Source organism: Cebidichthys violaceus, unplaced genomic scaffold (assembly GCF_023349555.1).
Source record: "Cebidichthys violaceus isolate CVI_PGR_0920_01 unplaced genomic scaffold, fCebVio1.0.p SCAF_23, whole genome shotgun sequence".
NCBI lineage: Eukaryota > Metazoa > Chordata > Actinopteri > Perciformes > Stichaeidae > Cebidichthys > Cebidichthys violaceus.
The window spans coordinates 9,930,645-9,951,181 of NW_027176406.1; the positions used below are offsets into that span (position 1 = coordinate 9,930,645).

Below are 20,537 nucleotides of genomic sequence, written 5' to 3' on the forward strand. Positions count from 1 at the left end.
TGAAATGACCACTACTGCTCTCCTCACGGACACACAAACACAACATGACATCAGTGGGTGTAAATGTAATTTATTACAGATATTTAAAACCATTTCATTTCCCTTGTTGGTGTTGAACTAGCTGTCATTTCAGCCGATATTAAGCATACACAGCCGTGCCACATCATACAAGTCTTTATTGTAAATGCTGGAAAAGAGAAGAATGAATGAGAAACACTTTCATAGTTTTAAGGTGGGAGAGGTGCACTGAATGGCTGTTGTTAATTCATAATTTGTTGCTCTATGGTGCCTCTAACTTCATAAAAATATAACATGAGGGACATTTATTTAACTCTATTTCAAAACCAGAAAAATAAAACCAGAAGCAGAAAATCATGACGCACCGCTTCCGACAGTTTTAATAATACTAAATACAAAAATACAAGGAAAATGTAAATCCCTCCGTCTGTTTCATGCGGTGCACTCAAAACAGACAACGAAACAAAGAAACGGGTTAATAAATTAAACACACAAAATAAACAAGTGCATGCCATTCATGACCTTTCTAGTGTAGGATGTATCGCTAACACCTCCTGTAGGCGTCGCGTCTGGCTTGTGATGCGGTCTATGGGTCCAATACTAAAACCTTTGAAGAATACATACATAACATACTGCATATACACATCTATTAACAGATTCAAGTCCCTTTGTGGTGTTGCTGTATATGGCTGCCTCTCTCTGGTCTCCAACCATCTAACTAATAATACTGACCTGAGAAAAAGAAGGAGGACTGGATCAGCTGAAAACATCCAGCGACTAGTAATGTCTGGACTAAACTAGACTAACAGATCACAGAATTCAAGTCAGCATTTACAAATTGGATGATGGACAACTGATTTCAAAAGTAACCTGCCCCTTTCCACCACGACATTAACAAAAAAAACGACACCCCAAATGCATATAAAATGTACCTACGATTTTGCTCATTTGTTTCTTGCCCGTGTTGCATTGTGGGAAAGGGATGAGGTGGAGTTGGGGCCCGTGGCTGAGGCAACGGGCCCGGTTGGTTAGTCAGCCAGGCTCTTTGAGTCTTTTTAGGTGGGAGGGACGGGGCAGAGTCAAACAGAGGGACGGGGACGGGGGGGAGCTGTCTCGTGCTGTCTGATCACCGCTGTTTGAGCAGCGCTCTGTACATCGCAAAGCCCAGCACGGCAAACACGGTGGCACCGACGCTCGCTCTCAGCCAGAAGGTGGAGTTCTTCAGGTCGGCCTGAGCCATGTGCCTGAGAGGAGGGAGCGAGACACAGAGCGGGTGAGGAGAGGAGAAATACAGCGAGAAAAAGCAGCATGTAACTAGGGCTGGGCCATAATTCATTATGAAAAACATGTTAAATCGTGATATGTATCGTTTTGAGATATGAGATTTTGGCCATATTGCCCAGCCCTGTCACAACATAACTCACAGCTAAAATCACAGCGGGATCAGTTGCCAAATACCAAAACAAAGTCATGTGCTCTCTCTGCGGGGGAAACTTCCTAAAATCAGGACTATAAATGATATCAGCGCCCTGTGAAACAGGAACACATGCTTTATCTTGACAGTTGGTTTAGTTTTGGGAGACAAAGAAGAGGTGTTGAACTATGAAGCAGCTACTCCGACTAGCACTGGGAGTAAAAATATAGAACGAATGGATTTAAAAAGAGCACCTGCCCTACCAAACACAGATCCAGCTGCAAGAAACACAAACACTGAGGAACTATACAGACTATGATATATACAAGCAATGAAAAATGTCAATGGAGACAACAAACCCAAGTGTTACTGGCCTTCAGTTAAGCCTCCGACACACTTACTAGGACCCTGGTGGGATCAGGACAGAACCCAGCCTAAAATGCCACGTTCAAATCGAGTCGTCTTTAACCTTTAACGGATTGGCGTTACATTTTGGAGAATGAGAAGATCAATGTCACTCTCATATCTGTATAATTCAAGGCTACAACAAGCCACTTTGCTTAGCATAGCTTAGCACAGTCTTTTGTGCAAAATGTGTTCATTATTGAGCTTTAGAGGTGCTGGTAGGCAGACTTCGCTACCCTTTGACAGAGTCATGCTAGCCACTTTCAGCTGTTTCCAGTCTTTGTGCTAAGCTAAGCTAACCAGCTGCTTCATCTTCAACAGACAAAAATTAGAGCTATATTGATTCAGAAAGTGAATAATCCTATTTCCCAAGATGTGGAACTATTCCTATAAAGACTCAAGTCTCTCTAGAACATTAATATGAACATTACTAACTGCTGTTAAAATAATGAGCTGACATTCTGTTTGCTGAATAAGGGAGATGAATCTATCAAACGCATACTCTCTCTCTCGCTCTCTCTCTCTCTGTCTGGATGTTGTTTCTGCCTTTACCTTTCTGGGGGAATTAGCTGCTCAGCAGAGGCCTTCATAAAGATGGACCCCTCCACGATGGAGACGGCTGAAACCTGCTGAATCAGGCTGAAACCCTCCTCTGACAGCAGCTAGCCCCCCACAGCCTCCACCCAGCCCAGCAGCCTTCCACACACACACACACACACACACACACACACACACACACACACACACACACACACACACACACACACACACACACACACACACACACACGGGTTGGGTGATACTTTAATAGAATAGTCATTAGTGAATAATCTGTTGTTTAGCCTGAGGTGACATCTTCAAATGTGTTGTTTTGTCTGACCAATGATTTAACACCAAATATATTAAGTTTCACCAACCAATTAGCTCCAATATTGACACTGCCATGTGATCCAACTGTTGAAATGATCTATAAATGCTTGTACTTCTTCATTAATATTAGAAACATTTTCTTGTTTTACAATTTCAAAATATCATCACAGTACGGACAACAAGGTGAAAAAAAATACTGATATTTAATTTTTGTTTATCAACCTTAGAGCTGGAAGACAACATCATAATAAAACTGATATTGTGCTCCAAGACTATACATCATTGAGATTTTGGTTGAATGAGATTCAGTTACTTGGCAGCATTATATTCTTATGGGCAGATGAAATTTCACTAGTTTAGATTAATATTGTGTTAAAGTATCAACAGTTAAACCAATATTACTGTCAGTTAGCGATATAATAATATATGGTGAAATCTGATCTCATTCATATCACTCAGCTCTACCAAGCCTGAAGAGTCAGGAGCTTAGATCCCCACCCCGACCATTAAAAGCACAAGAACAACCATAACTGCATACCTGGTCAAACATCACCACACACTTCAAACAATGACAATAAAGCGCACGCGCACACGCACACACACACACACACACACACACACACACACACACACACACACACACACACACACACACGGCAGCAAGACTGAAAATGTGGAGCCATGAATTTCGTCCAATTTGTCTTCATTCAGTTAATCACTGTTTTGTTTCTGCTTTCTCTGCTGCCGACTCTTACATATGTTACGGTCATTATATTATCATATACGCCACTTTTTGATTGGTAACAAATTAAAGAGGGAACTAAAATAAATCACTAGAGACTAAATAAATGTTATTCCCTCTGCACTAAGTTTCCTGACACAATTCACAATTGTAGCTTGTAGTTTCTGTGACCGATGAAGATTTCAATATTGCACGATGCAAGATGACTTCCCAGTCAATCAACCCACTCTTCAGAGAACACGCTGGGCATTCAATGTGGTGTGTTGGGCCCTTGCGCTGCCACGGCTGGCTCGTTAAATGTCATGCTATTAATAGTGCCAACAACTCCCAGAGGTTAAAAACACAGTGTGAAGACAAAGAGAGAACGTCCAAGAGATTGGACAGACGAGTGACCCGTTCCCAGCTCAGGACAGAGGCATGCCTGTGGTTATGCAGAGAGGCAGAGAACAGGTGAGCCGTGCAACACAACAGCAAACAGATTAGCAGAAGGTGAACACGTGCAACAGGAAGAGGAAGAGGGGCAGCCAAACACATGTGTTTGAACACCTATAGAGTCAAAGGAAAAAACACACAGACAGGAAATACAAGATAGGGAAAAACAGGATGAAATGACCGGTGATTGGTACAGTGCAATACAATTAAACATCAAAGGAAACACATTTTGATTTTAAACATCAGCCTGTTACATTTACGAAATCTGAACCCAAAGGAGAACAAATGAACAGCGGTTTGTATTATAATAGATGTACAAAAACAAAAAATCAATCAAAATAAAGTGTCTCCTGTAGGTGCAGACTTCAGTATTAGGAATGGAGATGAAGACAAAGGGAGACTGAAAACATCATAGATAATCAGTCAAGCCCTATTTGATAATGGGTTATGGTTGGTGCCATGAAGACAATTAAGAATTTGTAAACTTTGATGTGATTCAAAATAAATCACAGATCACACATGCAGACATCCATGATGTTTTCAGTTTGTCTGAAGGACAAACTAAAGAGAATGGCTGGTTTCTCTTATTCTCTGAGCAAATAATGTGTCCGTTAGTCAAGATTCACAGTTTGCATATCCACCACAGGACAGGAAGGAGCGAACAACTCTTAAAAAATTACTCATAGCTCACAATTAATTGTCAGAATTAACAACTTCAATCCTAATTCATTTTTACTTTACTTCTTTTTAGATTTGAAAGTGCTTCATAACAGGACTTGTTATTTTTCCAGAATGATTAACTGGCTGAACAACATGGTGCATTATAGTTATAATAACATTCTAACGTGTTTTTTACAAATATAAATATACTCAGAACTATCCAGAGATATCTACTTATATTTAATCCTCTGAATGAAGTGAAAATGTTTGTCATGTTTACAACATATTTGTGTTTTGTATGCAGGTTATTAGTGTTAGCAGTTAATTTGCACTGCACAGGTAAATAACACCATGCTTTTTCCACACACACAGTCACCTCCCTGGCTAGCAGGCTGCGTGTTAGCGTGGTCACACCTCGCTGTGTCACACCGTACAGAGAGCGGGGGGGCTGGCTGGAGCTGGAGCAGAGACCAAAACACCTCACGTGACCCACGGGATTTACAACAATTACAATGAGAAGGATTGAAATCTGAGCTCACTTTTTAATCTTGCTGTAAAGCATCTAGTATCTATCGAGGATTCCTCCTAAATGACGCTAAGAGAAGCAGCGAGAGCTGTGATGTGGCTGTGGATGACATCGTGTTGATCAGTGAACCTACTCACTGTGTCCACAGTCATTGGTTGTTCATCAATACACAGGAGCACAAACAACATATCATACTAAAGGATATTTAAGTCAAAAAATTAAAGCATTTTAAATAAAATGTAAAAAAAAATCTTGTGTCAAGTGCAAAACCTAGTGGTGAACTTTGGTACACTGGTCCAGTCCAATGGTTGGGTAATATAAACCAGTATGATTATTTTTTCACCACCCCAACAATAACTCTGTCCCTAAAAACACAACAGTTCTTACAGTAGGACTGACACTTGACGTTACCCATCCAGGTAGTTCTGAAAGAACTGAGTTCTGATTTGTTTAGCTCGTCAGTTTGAACAAAAGAAAACATTAAAAAAACAGCAGAAACAAAAATGTCTTGGATCTTTTGGTTTGAGATAAAATGGAAATCCGTACTATTTATCTGAACAACGTGCTTTGGTCACAAGGTATCGCTACCGTGGCGTTCATTCACATTTTATTGTTCCTTGTGTCCTGAAGTGGATATGCAGTGTAACCCTGACCACAGGAGAGCACTGAAGGAAAGAGGAGGAGCTGTCACCATCACCGGTGTTAGAGAGCTTGGGTAAAAAAAAAAAAAAAAAAGGAGGAATGACTCTATGTTAAAACACTAGAGCTTATTCTATGTATGAACCTGTTGAACATGACCCTGCGGAGTTGGGCCTTAATACTGCGCAGCAGCTCCAACTTGAGGAGGTTCTGACACAGGCAATATGTGCACCTGTTGGAGGCGCACATGCAGCGGAGACGGGCGTGGCTGCGGAAAGACACACAAAAATGCGTGTTTTCACCAGCACAGAAAGACAACATGAACCAAACAACACAGGAGGAGGAGGAGGAGGAGGAGGCCAGATCCACACTCATAATACATACTTCTCTGAGCTGAAACCTGCACTGCTGCCATTTACCTTCACTTCCTCGTCTCATAGACAAAGTAAACTAAATTATTTAGACGGAAATATCTATAATGATGAACTGTCGAAGTCTAAATCAGGGAGAATCGGTCACAAAACAAACTCAAAATTCTTAAGGGGTAGAGGACGTCGTCAGCTGTTTTGGTTTGGAAGCCGAGTGGTTTGATGAATTTCTTTTGAAGATTTAAATAAGTCTTCACTGCAAACTGTGACTATTAGTTTGATCAGAGTCCTAGTCAAAGCTCACCTTTGTGAAACTGGCCCTTTATCGTCACATTAATTACACCAGTTTCATAAAAAGTTGGTATGATGTGTGAGTATCATGAATGTCTGTAGTCCAGGTAATTAATAATGCTAAATGTGTAAATTATTTTCTACAACAAGTGATGATTAGACAAATTTACACTTTGACAGCTTAAAAAGGAGCAGTGTGTAGGATTTAGTGACATCTAGTGGTGACATCGCAGATTGCAACCAACTGCACACCCCTCCGCTGACCCAGAACTACGGTGGCCTTCAGGTAACGTGGCGCTGCAACATGGTGGACACCGTGAAGAGGACTCGCTCCCAAATAAACCCACCACAATTATACACTATGGAAAACATATACACAGTGGTTTTAAATCAGAGACAGGTTAAAGTGGATTAGACGCGCACACAGGCCCAGGTGGGCATGGTGGATACGGTTCACTCAGAGGTGTAAAAGGTTAACTACAGGAGACCGTAAAGAGGTTCAATACTCACGGGTACATGGCCATGGTGGTGAGTCTGGTGTAGATGTCTTTGCTGGGTGCGTCGGTCATGCTGCATGTGAACGGCTGGGGTGGGTGGAGCTTGTGCTTGCGGCAGAACTCGTGCGGTGAGAGACTGTAGTGCTGCCGTACTTCGTGCATGTCCGACTTGGCGGCGATCACCACGCATGGCGTCTTGCTATCGATGAAGTATTGCTGGCAAACACAACCGAATGATACCAGTTAGACCGTATGCGGCAGGACCTACAAGGCTCGGGGCCTCTGACGAGCACACATACCTTGTACACTTTGGCGCAGTATTCAAAAGAGCGTGGGTTGTTGATGTCATACACCAGGCAGACCACATCACAGGCTAGGTCCGCTTCTGACAGGAAGTCAAAGTCTGGCATCACCTCATGGAGCTGGACGCGTGAGGACGAGACAGAGCGGGAGAGACGGAGAGAAGATGGAGGGATTAAGGGTTTGCAGTGTAATACGCCCAGATGATGCAACAGTAATCCAAAAATTCTAACGATGAGTAAATGGTTCTCACCAGCAGGTACTTCTCCTGACCATAAACATAGGTCGTGCTGATGGCATAGAAGGACTTGTGGTCTTCTCTAATCCGCCTCTGTCCCTGTGGGGGTCAATAACAGACACTCATCAACACTATTTACATGTTTAGAAGATGTTCCCTCTTCAACCTTGGTTTGTTTGCTCCAACTCTGGAAGTTGACTAAATTACAAGCAGCTTAACAAAGTGCTCACATCGACAGTTTGTCGTCTCTGGTGTCCTCTGAGGTGAATGAAGTGTTATTTGTTGCATTTTTTTTTTGTTTTACTTTGGGCCGCCCAGATAGAAGCAAAGCAGGGTTTTTTTTACGGCCATGATCTCCACTGACCTGCAGGTTCTTGCCCAGGAAAGCTTGGAGGAAGCCGCTCTTCCCGCTGCCTCGGTCGCCCAAGACGTTGCAGCGGAAAACGCTGCGCTGCGTCTGTTTCTTCTGCAGATCGATGCGCTTGTTCCGCGTCACTGAAAAAAACAAACAGGGAATGCATGTTTTTCACCAGCGAGAATATACATGATCAACTGCCATGTGCTGTAAAATACATGCATTTCTTTTGTATTAAACTTTTAACGAAAAGAAAAACGTAATATACCATAATATAATTAGGATCTCTTACCTGTGATGGCAGCAGCTTGGGACTCCTGTTCATAGATGATAGAGTAGCCAAGATAACCTAAGTACTCCAAACTGCGCTGTACATCTAAATATGTTGTCAACCTACCACAGAAAAAACACAAGACATGATGAGTCCGACAGCATGAGACTTTGTAAAATGATCTGTGTTTTCTACATAATCATGTATGTCCTACACAGTATTGTGAATGTGTCCAGGTTGTGTCTGCAGCAGACGTGTGTGAGTGTGTGTGTGTGTGTGTGTATTAATAGAGGTGTGCCACACTCACGTCCACTGGGAGAGGTATCCCTGGTATGTGATCCAGCCCTGTTCGTTAGTGCAGACCGTGTGGTTGACATCCGGACCCCAGGGCATGTAGGGAAACACTTTGAACAAGTCCTTCACCTCCTCAGGCGACAGCGCACAATCCCTGTCCTGGATCACAGCAAGGGCAAATATATTGTCTCACAAATGGTACGATGCATAAAAACTGGCTCAGAGACACAGAATTTCTTTTAACTAATTTAGCAAAAAAGTGTCTCATTTCCATTTCTAAATCTTCAACCACTCACTTTGTCGTGTTTGTCAAAGACACTCTGGAGAAAGAGGTAGGCGTTGTGGTTGAGCTCTGTGGTGCAGTCGGGGGGGATCTTTACCCTGTGACACAGAGACGGACAGAAACAATCAGCTAACAGAGAGCTCTGGAGCTTCGACAGGGGGACTCGGATTCTGCTTTCAACAGAAACAATCTGCCTGAATCACTGCAAGTCACATCAGTCAACCACAACAATTCAGTCGAGAGGAGGAAATGATCTGCGATATCAAAATGAGGAACAACTCATCATAATAAATCCTCGTATCATCAACACTGTAGAATCATCAGACAGCTGATTTAGCAAAGTAAAAGCTACCTCTTTCCTGTCTCCACTGTACCTTGTAAACAGCAATAATAACATAATAATAAAAACACAAAGAACCTTTCAGTCTAAACTTACATGGGGAACAGGTACTCCTGTGTGAGCTCCAGGTCATCATCGTAGCCAAACCTCCGCAGCACCGTCCAGGTGGTCTCGTGTCGGCCTCGCTGTATGAACAGAGTGTGCAGGAACAGGAAGCCTACAACAAAGAGCCAATGAGAGGAGAGAGGACGGGGTCATTTTCATAAACTAAAAAGGGATTTAAAAGATATGCAGAAAAGAAAGAACGATAAGTAATGATGTGGAGGACAGAGGAAAGAGGAAAGGACACAGGAGGGTGTCTGACCTTTCAGTGAAAGTCCGTTGTCTTTGACTCCATCCGTCATGTTCCTCCTGACCACGTTCTTTACATCCTCTAAGGCCTGAGGCGCCAGCGGTGTGTTGAAACATGTTCTCTGTAGACAAACACAACAAGAGATACATTGACGTGTGCCTTGAGAATGTTTGTTTCAGGTTTCAGGTATGTTAACATCTGCCAAGTGATAAAAAACGTTCTTTTAAATCTTATGTAGTCGTGAAAACATTACCTGGAAGAAGTTGAGCTCGTTGTCATTAAGGATGCCGTCGTTGTCCAGGTCAGACACTTTAAAGATTCTAGTTAAAGACTTAATGCAAGAAGGCTTCAACTGTAACACAGAAGAAACATTATCACTGAGGCGGTTGCATGAACAACATTAAGCTTTGTGGCAGTTCACTTTAGGGATGCAACAATCCTACTTTTTCTCTCCAGATAGGATTCCAAAACCAAATCTGATGCTAGTGCTCTCTTTTCCCCCAAATATAAAATCTGTATCCCTCATGGAGTTTAATTTATTCTTATGTAAAGATAATGTGAGGCCAGGGGGAGCAGCCTCTTATTACAACTTATATATAATGTTTCTTTTTTCCTTTGGCTGGCTGGTAGTGACTAATCAATTAACTCAAGAGACTCAGAGGAGTATGAGGTGCTCCTGTGTAGCAGCGTTGAGTCATATTTTAGTCGTTTTTGTAAAATAATAACATAATGATGGCTGAATGAGCTGCTTCAGTTTCAGAGTCTCACCTCCTTCTCCTCTGGACAGTACAGGGGTCCGGTCGGGTGGAGAACAGCCTTCTGGGCGTAGTAGAACAGCTCAGAGATGTTCTTCAGGTTTTTGGCAGAGCACTGAGGGAGGAAAAGAAAGCACATGTGTGAGTGAGTGAGTGAGTGAGTGAGTGAGTGAGTGAGTGAGTGAGTGAGTGAGTGAGTGAGTGAGTGAGTGTGTGTGTGAGAATGTCCTGAACAAAAACAACACTGGAGGAAAACCTATTTACACCGTGGTTCTATATTGTATGTGTTTGATGCACGTATTTCTTATATTTTTCATTCTTTATTTCTATTATTTACTTATATTCTCTACATATATTGTCGCATTATGTATAATTTACATTTGACATAGTACTTTATTTCTATATTTCTTATATTTATTTATGCTTCTATATAAGCAACTCTAACCTACTGTACAAAATAAAATATTTCTGAATCATTATCAGGAATCCACACAAAACTACAGGCATGAACAGTTCACTAAGAAATTAAATTAATAAAAAGCCAATAAACTTTACTTCAACAATTTCCCAAAAAAGTTAAGTTATTTAAAAACAAAGTGTTGTAACGATCATATTAAATACAATGAATTAAATCAAATTAAATCAAATCATTATTATTAAATCATCCAACAATGAAGTGCATCATACGTCTACCATTGATAATAATCCACAGAATAATAATTTTTGGCTGCAGAAAGAGTGCATTTACTTTTACAAATGTTTCCATTACTTACATACTTCTAGTAAAGTAGTATTTTAAATGCCGGCGTTTCCCCTTTTAGCAGAGTATCTCTAAATTGCGGTATAACTACTTTCACTCAAGTAAAATATTTGAATACTTCTTTTGCCACTGATGAAGACGGACAGAGATGTAAGTAACTCAGAGCAGCAGGACTCAACCTGGTGGAACACTGAGCCAGCAGTAAAACATTGGTCCACATGTCTCATGTTCCCATGAGTCCAGCTCTCACCAGCTGGATGCGTCTTCTCTCACGTCCTCTTTCTAACCTTGGAACTAATCCAGCCGAGGAGGACGCGACTGAGACGTCTCGTGTGACGAGAGGCAAATTTGAAAACGGTAACGCAGCGAGCGGCTGCCTCCGTGACAGCCAGGCCTCTCGACACACTCACAGTCCGTCAGTCAGCAGGTCGTGGCCTTGGAGCGAGCGGTTCAGCAACATAAATCTATTAATGACTCAGTCAGAGTGGAAGTGGAGTCAGGAGCTGGAGAGCAGCCGGGGGGGGGGGGGGGCAATCTGCCCAGCGCACAGCCAGCCAGCCTCTGCTCGTATTAGATTTCATATTTCATGCTCTCGAGTGCTTCATCAAAAGTACTTTCTTTGACATTTAACGGAGTGGAACCTCCACACCGCCCTGTCTAAATGGATCCAACAGGTTTGTATATGCGTGTTTTTATTGGTCTCTCACCTCTACACAAGTCTCGATGTCCTGGTATTGATTCATGATTGGCAGGATGGTCTCCATGCTGCTGTGTTCCACCAGGTCAGACTTGTTCCCAACCAGGATCAATGGTACCCTGTAGAAACGCCATTCGTCACTGCATTATAGAGCTACAGCGTTCAGTCCATTCATCAATTAGTTGATCGACAGAAAAAGACAAAAATGCCAAGAACTCTCTGGCTGCAGGCTCTCCAGAGTGATTCGCTGGTTTTCTCTGTTTTTAAACTGAATATCTTTAAGTTTTTGGAACAAAACATTTGATGTCAACAAGGACCCTAGTATAAAGTGAGGGGCAATTATTACTATTTTCTGGCATTTTATAGACTAAACAATTAATTGAGAAAATGGTCTGCTGATGAATCGATGAGGAAAATACTCAGTAGTTGCCTCTACGACTACATTGTGTTCTCACAATACCACAAATGAGCTTTTATCACCTTGGTGACATCTTTAAACACAACATATCAACAAATCTATATTCATTCATGTAGTTTACAATGACTAGCAAAGGCAAAAGCAGAATTAATGATTCTATATTACATATAGTTTGGCATGAAGTTTAGTTAGCATCAGTTTAACAATGTAAAGGCCTCTTTTGAAAGATCTTAAACTTATCTCTAGCTATCTCTGATATCAGCGTTGCAGTTGCAGCACCATCTAGCTGACGTGACCCACAGTAAAGACACACACAAACAAACAAACACACACACACACACACACACACACACACCGACACGCGTCTATTAAAGTGACATGAACACACACCTGCTATCCTTGTCCGTTCTGTCATTGATGAGTGGAATCCAGTGGCTTGTCACCTAGTGGAGTAAAGCACAACTTCAAACACTGGAGCCGCACAAACAATCATCAGAAACACAAATTAATTTTCTCAGATTAAGATGACGACATACTGCAGTTATGTATTTGATTAACTGTCTGAGCGCAGAGAGAAACCATGCTCACCTTTTCAATGGACTTCTTGTTGTTGACTGAGTAAACTATGCAGATAACGTTTGCCTGTCAAGACAAATACCAATATTATTACATGAGCTACAGACACTACAAGCACAGATGAGTGAGAATTAAGGGAAACCAACCTTTGATATTTCTTGGTACAGCTGCTCGTCTGACTGCTCTGCCTCTAAAAAGGTGAACAAAAAGACACATCAGTACATTCAAAATTTGATTTGATTAAAACCATCCTCTGTTTAAATGGTGTATAAGTGGTATAAGCATGCAATAACATTGCAAACTTCTCCAGCGTGGGATTAATAAAACTGTATTTAATCTTATCTTAACATGATTCAAATTGAATTGTGTTTCTGTTTTATAACAATGAAACAGGTCTGAAGTATTTAGGTTGAAAAGTTTTTGAATACAAATGGTTCCAATGGCATCTAAGAGCACAAATCGTAGTAAGTATATGCTTAATATGTGTGTGTGTGTTTGTGTGTGCATGTGTGTGTTTTTACCTGAGTAGTCCACTATGTGTGTGGGCACCCTCTCTGGGGTGACATCGGCTGGGATGGTGATCTCCTCGGCTCGACGAGGAACCTGGAAGACAGAGGACAATAATCCAAACGTCTGACAAGCAAGCCTTAAGAAATATTACATGAAGTCCCATATTTTCATATTTTCACTTGATTCTGATTTCAGACAAATCTAAAAACGTAACAGCTGCCGGGATGATTTCCAGCGTATCGATCATCTGGTTGCCCGTTGATACGTACCTCATCTGGAAACTCCTCACTGACCAGAGACATTATCAGCGAAGTCTTCCCAACCTTGGCTGTACGGGCAAAAAAAAAAAAAAAAAGATGTTATTACAAACTGACATTACACACGTCTTTTACTGACACTGCGTCATTGACATGTGATCTCTCTACAATTTCTATTGAGCGGTCTGGGTAATACGTTAAGTGACAGGCCACAGATAAGAGCAGCTAAAGAGCGTTAACAGAAGCTGAGGAGAGTTAAGAGCTGTGTTTTGGCTGCAACTCTCTCAGGAACAATCTCGCCTAATGTGGCAGTGTAGGCCAACCAGCACAGCCATGAGTGAAATATAAATAGTACTGACAACACATATGCATGCTTCAAAGAGAACAAACAGACCAGGTGAAACACAGTGAAGTTGAGATGGGATCTATTGGCTTAATTCTGCCCTCACTCCAGGGTCCTGGGAAAGTCAAGATATTGTAATTACATAATATTTACCCATAATTCTGTCTAATATACAGTGCATCTCTGTGCCAACTATAGCTGGAACAATTAGTTGATTAACAGGACATTTATCAGCAACTATTTTTAAATTTGATTAGTCTTATAAGTTAAAAATAATTGTAATATTCTCTGCTTTCAGCCTCTAAATTGTGAGGATTAGATGCTTTTCTAGTAAACTGATTCATTTGGGGTTTTATACTGTTGGTTGTACAAATCAATCAAAATAAAATGTTATTCAGTCTTAGTTTCAACAATACTTTAATTTCATACTTTAGAATAAAATTAACTTTATTATCTTCTATAATCTTGTTTTTTTACTAGTCTTTTTTCTGTTACAGAGTTCATATTAGGTATTCAGGTACAATCTAATCAAGGCTGCAGTAAACACCACCTTCATAATGCTTTTCATTTGTGGACATGCACACATGGGGGAGCTGCCAGGTCGTCCTATTCAAACTACAGTTTTTGTGCAGCCTATTCCTAACATTATGTCTCGTTATGATTAAGCAATGTGTTGAGTATCAACACATTGAATTACATGGAAACAGTCGCTGGGTGCATCTGCTAACTGTAGCTTCTAGCTCCACCATTAGCATGTTAGCTAGCTAATGAAGCATTCAACCGCTTCGGGATTTAAAGACACCTTCTACTTACGTTCCCCTACAAGTAGTATCCTCACGTCCTTCCTCATGTTTTTAGCTTGCTAAAGGACAGTCTTTATGGTTGCATGTAGTCCTTAGACAGCCGTCCTCCTCCTCCAGTAGTTCACCTAACGTCAGGCCTGCGCACTGAAGTCCTGTCGCTGTCAAACCCCTCCGCGCCTTTGTAGGACAAAACGGACGGACAGTTTTAGGAGCTCCTCCGAGTTCACCACGCGCTTCTTCTCAACTTGCGACCAATCAGCTGAGGAGTAAATGTCATTTAAACAGTAGTTTGTGGCACGTGTCTCTGTAATTGCATGTTAATCACACTCTTTTCGGCGCTTGCATAGCATTTCGCAGTAGACGTTACATGGACAAAACCCGACCTCCAACATACCGGCAACTACAGCGAGTCATACAGGACAAACTTCAAGTAGAATTTTAAAACGCGTTATGCTGCTCTCTGGCGCCAAAGAGAAGGATTTATATTGGTATTTTCTTATTACATACTTCTTTGCAAGTAGAGGAACTACATTTACATTATGAATCATCCACAATAAATGATCATTATTATTATTCAGAATATAGGATATTCTTATCTTTGACATTGGTAAAGTGGAAATAACCTACAACAAATTAATGAATGAATGAATTAGTTAATAAATACAAATAAACTTTTGATGTTCTTATCATGTTGGCTTTCAATTTATGGTTCAATTTATGGACAGCACCTTCTTTGTTTTGTAATATATTTGTTTGTTTAATTTTATATTTTCTGTCTTAAAAATGGGCCATAACAAAGCTGATTATGATACAATACATTACAATAACAATAATGAACACATGGTTGCACAAAAGTTACAGGCCCTTTTGTAACATACTCAGGGTTTCTCAAGTTCCATTTGCAATAAAAGTGTTGCTTAATAAGTCACTTTTTAGCAAACATGAAACCATAAACGATGGTATAACGTATTTTATTACAATATATTGCTTATATTATAATAGGTAATATATAATAACTAATCCACAAATTTTACTTAGAAAAGGCAGTTTATTTTTGTGGGCATGATGTCATGAAACATGTTCAAAATGTTAAATTAAATGCTTATCGATTGCATAATTGAAAATGTAAAAAAGTAAGAAACATCATAAAAAATAATCTTCTTTTACAATATAACAGTGTTGATCTTGTATGTGTACATTTGGTCATAAGAGTGGATTTTACACAATGATACAGTATTTTCTGAAGTCTGAGATTGAGCATCAGTTCGGGTGTCAGTTAACGTGAGTGGATGAAAGTCTCAAATCCGTACTGTGGCCAGAGGACAGTCTGGATGTGTTACCACAACACAAAGATGAGAGTCAGTTCTGATGCAGTGCTGTGACAGCAGATGTTCATCTGTTGTGCTGCAATAGTTCAGTCACATGTGCTTTCAAACGCTGAAGTCTTCTCCCCGTTATCCTGTAGGCTCACCTCTCTGTTGTTCATCTTTTATACTTGATGTTGGCTTCAACTGGAATGAGAAACAAGGAGTATTACAGCGGGGTCATACGGATGCATAATGCAACTTTCCCACACATAAGTGAGTACAGGTGCTTTATTTGGACTAACTTTGTGGCATGCGTGCAAATGTCAGTCTGCTAGTCGGTCTGTCCACCACTTTGGTCCAAACAGAAATATCTCAACAATTATTGGATGTATTGCCATGCAGTTTTATACAGAGTTTCCTGGTCCCCAGAGGATGAATCCTACTATTTCCCTGGCTGTTCCTATGCATGCTAACATGCATCCATCCATCCTCTCATACTCCACTGGACAGACACAAAATGCAAAGAGTTTAAGCTTTCACATGACAGGAATGACTATTACGTCATGTGAATAATTTACATATCCGTGAATCCTGTACATTGTTGACATGTTTGTTGACCAGCCTTGCTTACTGGTATAATCCTGTGGTGCCATGGGCCTGGAGAGGACCTGTCTGAGGGCGTCCAGCCACTCTCTCTGCTCCCTCTCCTGCTCGCACATGAAGAGAAACTGTCGCTGGGGCGTTTCGACACTAACGCCACACTTCCACTTGTTTCCCCGGGCGTGCTTCGGGACGCACTCCTTCACAGAGTAACCCTTGTTCTCTGTGCCGATGAAAATGACCCCCAACTCCTCCGCATCCTACGTTCACAACCATGAAAACACATTCAGACATAATGGTGGTTAAAGTGCTTGACAAACATCCACACAGCATTGAGTTAGAATGAGAAGTCCTCACCAGCTGGCCTTTGAAGTACAACAACTTCCTGTTTTGAGAGTCCAGAATAAACCACCTCTTTTTAAACGACTCCTTCTGCTGTTGAAAAAAATACACTTAATGCCTCACATGACAGATTACAGTTTAAATTTAAACCCCTAACTTCTTCTATCACATTCTTACCAAAATGTAAATCAAGGGTGTTTGAATAAGTAAGAGGAACCGAAACACACAATCAAGTGTACTTCTACTACTGCGACAAACAACTTGAACTCTGCTGGTAGCAGCAGCAGCTGAGTGCGGACAAAATAAATGCACAAATAAATCATATAAAAACTGTATATGTGTAACCTTTTCTTCTTTATTAACTTACCAATGGCCCCGTCTTTTCCATGTATCCCTCTTTGAGGTAGTTTCTTGTTATCTTCGGTACCAGCTGACAAAGAAGTGTAAAGGTACACGAGTGTTAGGCTTAAAAACATAAAAGCGAAAAAAGAGGCAAGTTTCTATTCTTACTGCTGTTGCCTCTGCTGAAAGTGAACGTTCACACTCAATAAACTGCAAGTTTTCTTAAAATATTTAGAGTGCATTTTAAAGTGCATCCACATTTTGTGTGTTTATTTGGTTTTGAGAGGGATTGATGCTCACTTCTTCGTCGCTTCCAGTCGGGTACGCTGTCTTCAGGTACGCATAGCGAGCAGCACGAATGGCGTTGAACCACGTCACTATTTCCTAGAGTAGAAGAGAGAAGACTGAGGTTCTCCACAGCCCTACAGTATGACAATCAGTATAAGACTTGCTGGTTAATGTTATTTATACTTTGGATGATCATGCAGTCCCACCTCAGGACTCTCGTGATAAACATAGAGGTTCCTGGTGTGATTGTCGTCTTGGTAGGTGATCTGCAGCCCGTGAGGATGACCAATCTTCTCTGGTTGAAAGGTGGTGTTTAGGTCCTTGATGGAGATTACAGCTTTTGGGCCTTTGGACTCCTGGATCACAACACATAGCACATCAGAGTTTGTAGAAAGGATGCAACAACTGGATTCAATTAACATGCAGCTGCTTGTGCACACATTTTTTTAAGCTACGATAGCAGCGTGGTTAGAGATGGCAATGTTGGTCGGTCAGTCCACCACTTTGGTCTCCACCTCAAATTACTCAAAAACCATTACATGGATTGCCATGAAATTCGGTGGAGATATTCATGGCCCCCCGAGGATGAATTGTAATAACTTCAGTGATCCCCTGACCTTTGCTCTAGTGCCACCAGCTGGTCAAAATGTAAGTTTGTCTAATATTAGCGTGTTAGCATAAAAAAAACGAGTTGGAGAACATGGTAAACATTATACTTTCTAAAAAATAACCATTGTCATTGTGAGCATGTTTGCATGCTGACGTTTTTCAATAGCATTTTTTCAAGGCACCACTGTGCCCCACAGTAAGTTGAGGAGAGAGATCCAATCAAATAAATGCATGCTTTTACATCACTCACATAAGAAATATAAATATAAACTCCACATCTTGTACTATGAAAGAATATAAACGGTTTGATTTATGTCGTATGTGAAAGTAAACTGGCATGAAGCATTTGTGGTTTATGGTTTATTCTTCTTGTATTTTTTGCAACTAAATACCACAGGCCTGTGACACGGGCAGCACATCCCTGGAAAGATCCTCGTGATCAGACTGGGATCAGCTCACGGCCACCTGGCAGACCTACAGCGTAATTCAATTGTGTCTAAGCTGCTGGGAACTCACATCTTCCTTGTTGTAGTAAGTCAGGGTGAATTCTCGCTCTGATAGTACAAACTTCCTCTTCAGAAACTGGGAGTTCTCTTTCCCTTTCTTCCACAGCAACCCCTCGTAGAAACCTGGTGTCAGATCCAGGAAAATAAATTGAGTCACGGCTCCGTTGCAACATTTCGCAAAGCATGACAGTCTGGTCAGCTTTCACTTCCTGGCGGTTTTGTAATGCAAAGAACAGGTTTTTCTTGCACAGTTCTGCATGTGTATGAGGAACCACATCAGCTTTACGCCAAAAGACTGATTAAGCTTGATGTTCTACAGTAAGACACGTGTGTCAGAAAACAGTGAGAACATCACCTGTGGTGTATGAAATTGGTGGATACTTGGTTTCTCCTGTGAATTCCATCCTTTCATATTTCGCCCGAATCCACTGGTCTCTTAAGACTCTGCGGTTCAAAGGGAATCATAAAAATAATCTTAGACAGTATCACCACAAGAACATGATCCATTGAGTTTTGATCGAGCAGCAGACACTCATCCATATTTCACTTCTACAGTCAGTGGTTGCACTTCTCTCTATTTATGGTGGCATTGCTCCGTCAGCACACTTGTTTATCACACAGACAGTTTTCTGAAGAATGTCATCATTCTGGAAAGTTACTTACGCACAGTCATTTTCCTGGGGCCGATAGTAGTACACTGGAACAGCTTTCTCATACAGAGCTCTGGCGCTGGCATTGCCATTGGACTTCATTAACTTCCCAGATCACCCCCAAAAAAAGACAACAAAGGCTAAAGATTACACACCGACAATTTGTCCCTTGACCTGAATAACTACTATGTTATTACCACAACAATGATAACAGAGGTGGGGACCATACCTCCACCAGTTCATCCTCCCAGTAGTCCAGCTTTATGGATTTGACCCGGCTATACAGGCTGCGATGGATGCCGGAGCAGTTCAGACACACAAAGACACCCAGCTTGTAGGACGCCCACTCTGGATCTGGGGTGTGCAGAAGAGGTGGGACTTAGACTAAACACTTTGCAGCGCTAAAGTGTCCTGATTAAGGGCCCCAAAAAAACCTGCTCCCCTCACTTTATGGGCCATGTACAGTACACTATATTCCTATGCTGGAAATGTACAGTATTACATTCCAGGTTTTGTTTGTCTTTGAATAAAAATCAATTTAGGGATAAACACAAGAGCACACTTTAGCTTTGAACCAATATTTTTGACACAAGGGCCCTTTCGGCTTTCATTATACGAGTTGATATTGTGTATTAAAGTCTGTATTCCTGTTCAAAAGTATAGAAAATCATACTACCACTACAGAGAACCTGCAGCTTTCCCTGGTTGGTAACCCTGACTGGCTTGCATTGACAAAATGATAATCACATTCATCTTTATAACATCAATAATAACAAAACTGTTATTACAAAAATAGAAACCAGAAAGTCTGATTATTTTCAGGTTGTTGGCCACTTAAAAATTCTATGTAGGAGTTTCTGATAATATATATATATATATATTTTTTTTTTTGTGTATATATATATATATTTTTTTTTTGTGTGTATATATATATAAATATATAAATAAAAACACGCATCTCTTACCTGGAGCTCTGCAGTCGGCGCAGTGACTGTCGACCGGCCGCTTCAACAGCTCCAGCAACGCCTTCTTGTTTCGGTCGTGGTTTGACATGTCGGCACGAAGTCAAACGCGGGTCTCTTCTTAAACGACGATGAATCCGCGCAGTGTAATCTAAACATGATGGTCACAGTTTCACACGAGGTGAAATGCAACCGACAAAAAAAAAAAAAAATGTCCAAATGAAAACTGGAACTTGCGACAGATCTTTTTTGTGGGATGTTTCAACACAACGCAGGCGTCCCGCAGCGCGGTCTGAACGATAGTGGACGGAAACAATGTTATTGTCTCTGGGGGTTGTCCTTTGTGACACGTACCTCTGAGCCGAGCCCTCATGAATACAAACGCTGAGAAGGCATCAAACTGAGCCGAAACCGGTCAACCCACCGAGTGTATTGCGCTCAGAGCAGACATGCATCAGGTTCAGCCAAAACACCATCCACCCTACAACCAGAGAGCAGCTCAGGAATCACGACAGGA

General features: G+C 41.2%; 2 protein-coding genes across 4 annotated transcripts; both read right to left on the reverse strand.

Annotated features, from left to right (window-relative positions):
- Nucleotides 1-54: 54 nt before the first annotated feature.
- rhot1a (ras homolog family member T1a) lies at nt 55-14,803 on the reverse strand. 3 transcript variants are annotated; one of them, XM_068719106.1, is made up of 20 exons: nt 14,425-14,803; nt 13,281-13,339; nt 13,023-13,104; nt 12,648-12,691; nt 12,514-12,567; nt 12,316-12,368; nt 11,518-11,626; nt 10,064-10,165; nt 9,549-9,647; nt 9,308-9,416; nt 9,040-9,160; nt 8,617-8,701; nt 8,334-8,479; nt 8,048-8,148; nt 7,765-7,895; nt 7,416-7,499; nt 7,162-7,284; nt 6,876-7,078; nt 5,852-5,974; nt 55-1,262 (listed from the first exon to the last, which is right to left on the reverse strand). In XM_068719106.1, the coding sequence occupies exons 1-20, from the start codon at nt 14,459-14,461 to the stop codon at nt 1,145-1,147; spliced, it is 1,983 nt and encodes a 660-aa protein (XP_068575207.1). In that variant the 5' UTR covers nt 14,462-14,803; the 3' UTR covers nt 55-1,144. The 3 variants fall into 3 exon arrangements, with proteins under 3 accessions (XP_068575207.1, XP_068575210.1, XP_068575209.1); XM_068719108.1 differs by lacking the exon at nt 55-1,262 and adding an exon at nt 2,406-2,533; XM_068719109.1 differs by lacking the exon at nt 5,852-5,974.
- Nucleotides 14,804-15,442: 639 nt separating this feature from the next.
- adap2 (ArfGAP with dual PH domains 2) lies at nt 15,443-20,332 on the reverse strand. The gene is made up of 11 exons (XM_068718903.1): nt 20,024-20,332; nt 19,288-19,412; nt 19,072-19,163; nt 18,764-18,852; nt 18,419-18,531; nt 17,500-17,649; nt 17,306-17,389; nt 17,031-17,093; nt 16,679-16,756; nt 16,353-16,581; nt 15,443-15,925 (listed from the first exon to the last, which is right to left on the reverse strand). Exons 1-11 carry the CDS (start codon nt 20,109-20,111, stop codon nt 15,897-15,899), a joined length of 1,140 nt encoding a protein of 379 aa, XP_068575004.1. The 5' UTR covers nt 20,112-20,332; the 3' UTR covers nt 15,443-15,896.
- Nucleotides 20,333-20,537: the final 205 nt, after the last annotated feature.

Coding starts and splice junctions, on each gene's coding strand:
- rhot1a (XM_068719106.1), bottom strand. CDS start 14,461: ATGAGGAAGGACGTGAGGATACTACTTGTAGGGGAAC. Junction 12,568..12,647: donor TGTACCAAGAAATATCAAAG/GTTGGTTTCCCT, acceptor TTGTCTTGACAG/GCAAACGTTATCTGCATAGT. Junction 7,500..7,764: donor TCCTGGGCAAGAACCTGCAG/GTCAGTGGAGAT, acceptor TGACCCCCACAG/GGACAGAGGCGGATTAGAGA.
- adap2 (XM_068718903.1), bottom strand. CDS start 20,111: ATGTCAAACCACGACCGAAACAAGAAGGCGTTGCTGGAGCTGTTGAAG. Junction 17,650..18,418: donor CTTACTACAACAAGGAAGAT/GTGAGTTCCCAG, acceptor GTTGTGATCCAG/GAGTCCAAAGGCCCAAAAGC. Junction 15,926..16,352: donor GGCACCACAGGATTATACCA/GTAAGCAAGGCT, acceptor TTCTCATTCCAG/TTGAAGCCAACATCAAGTAT.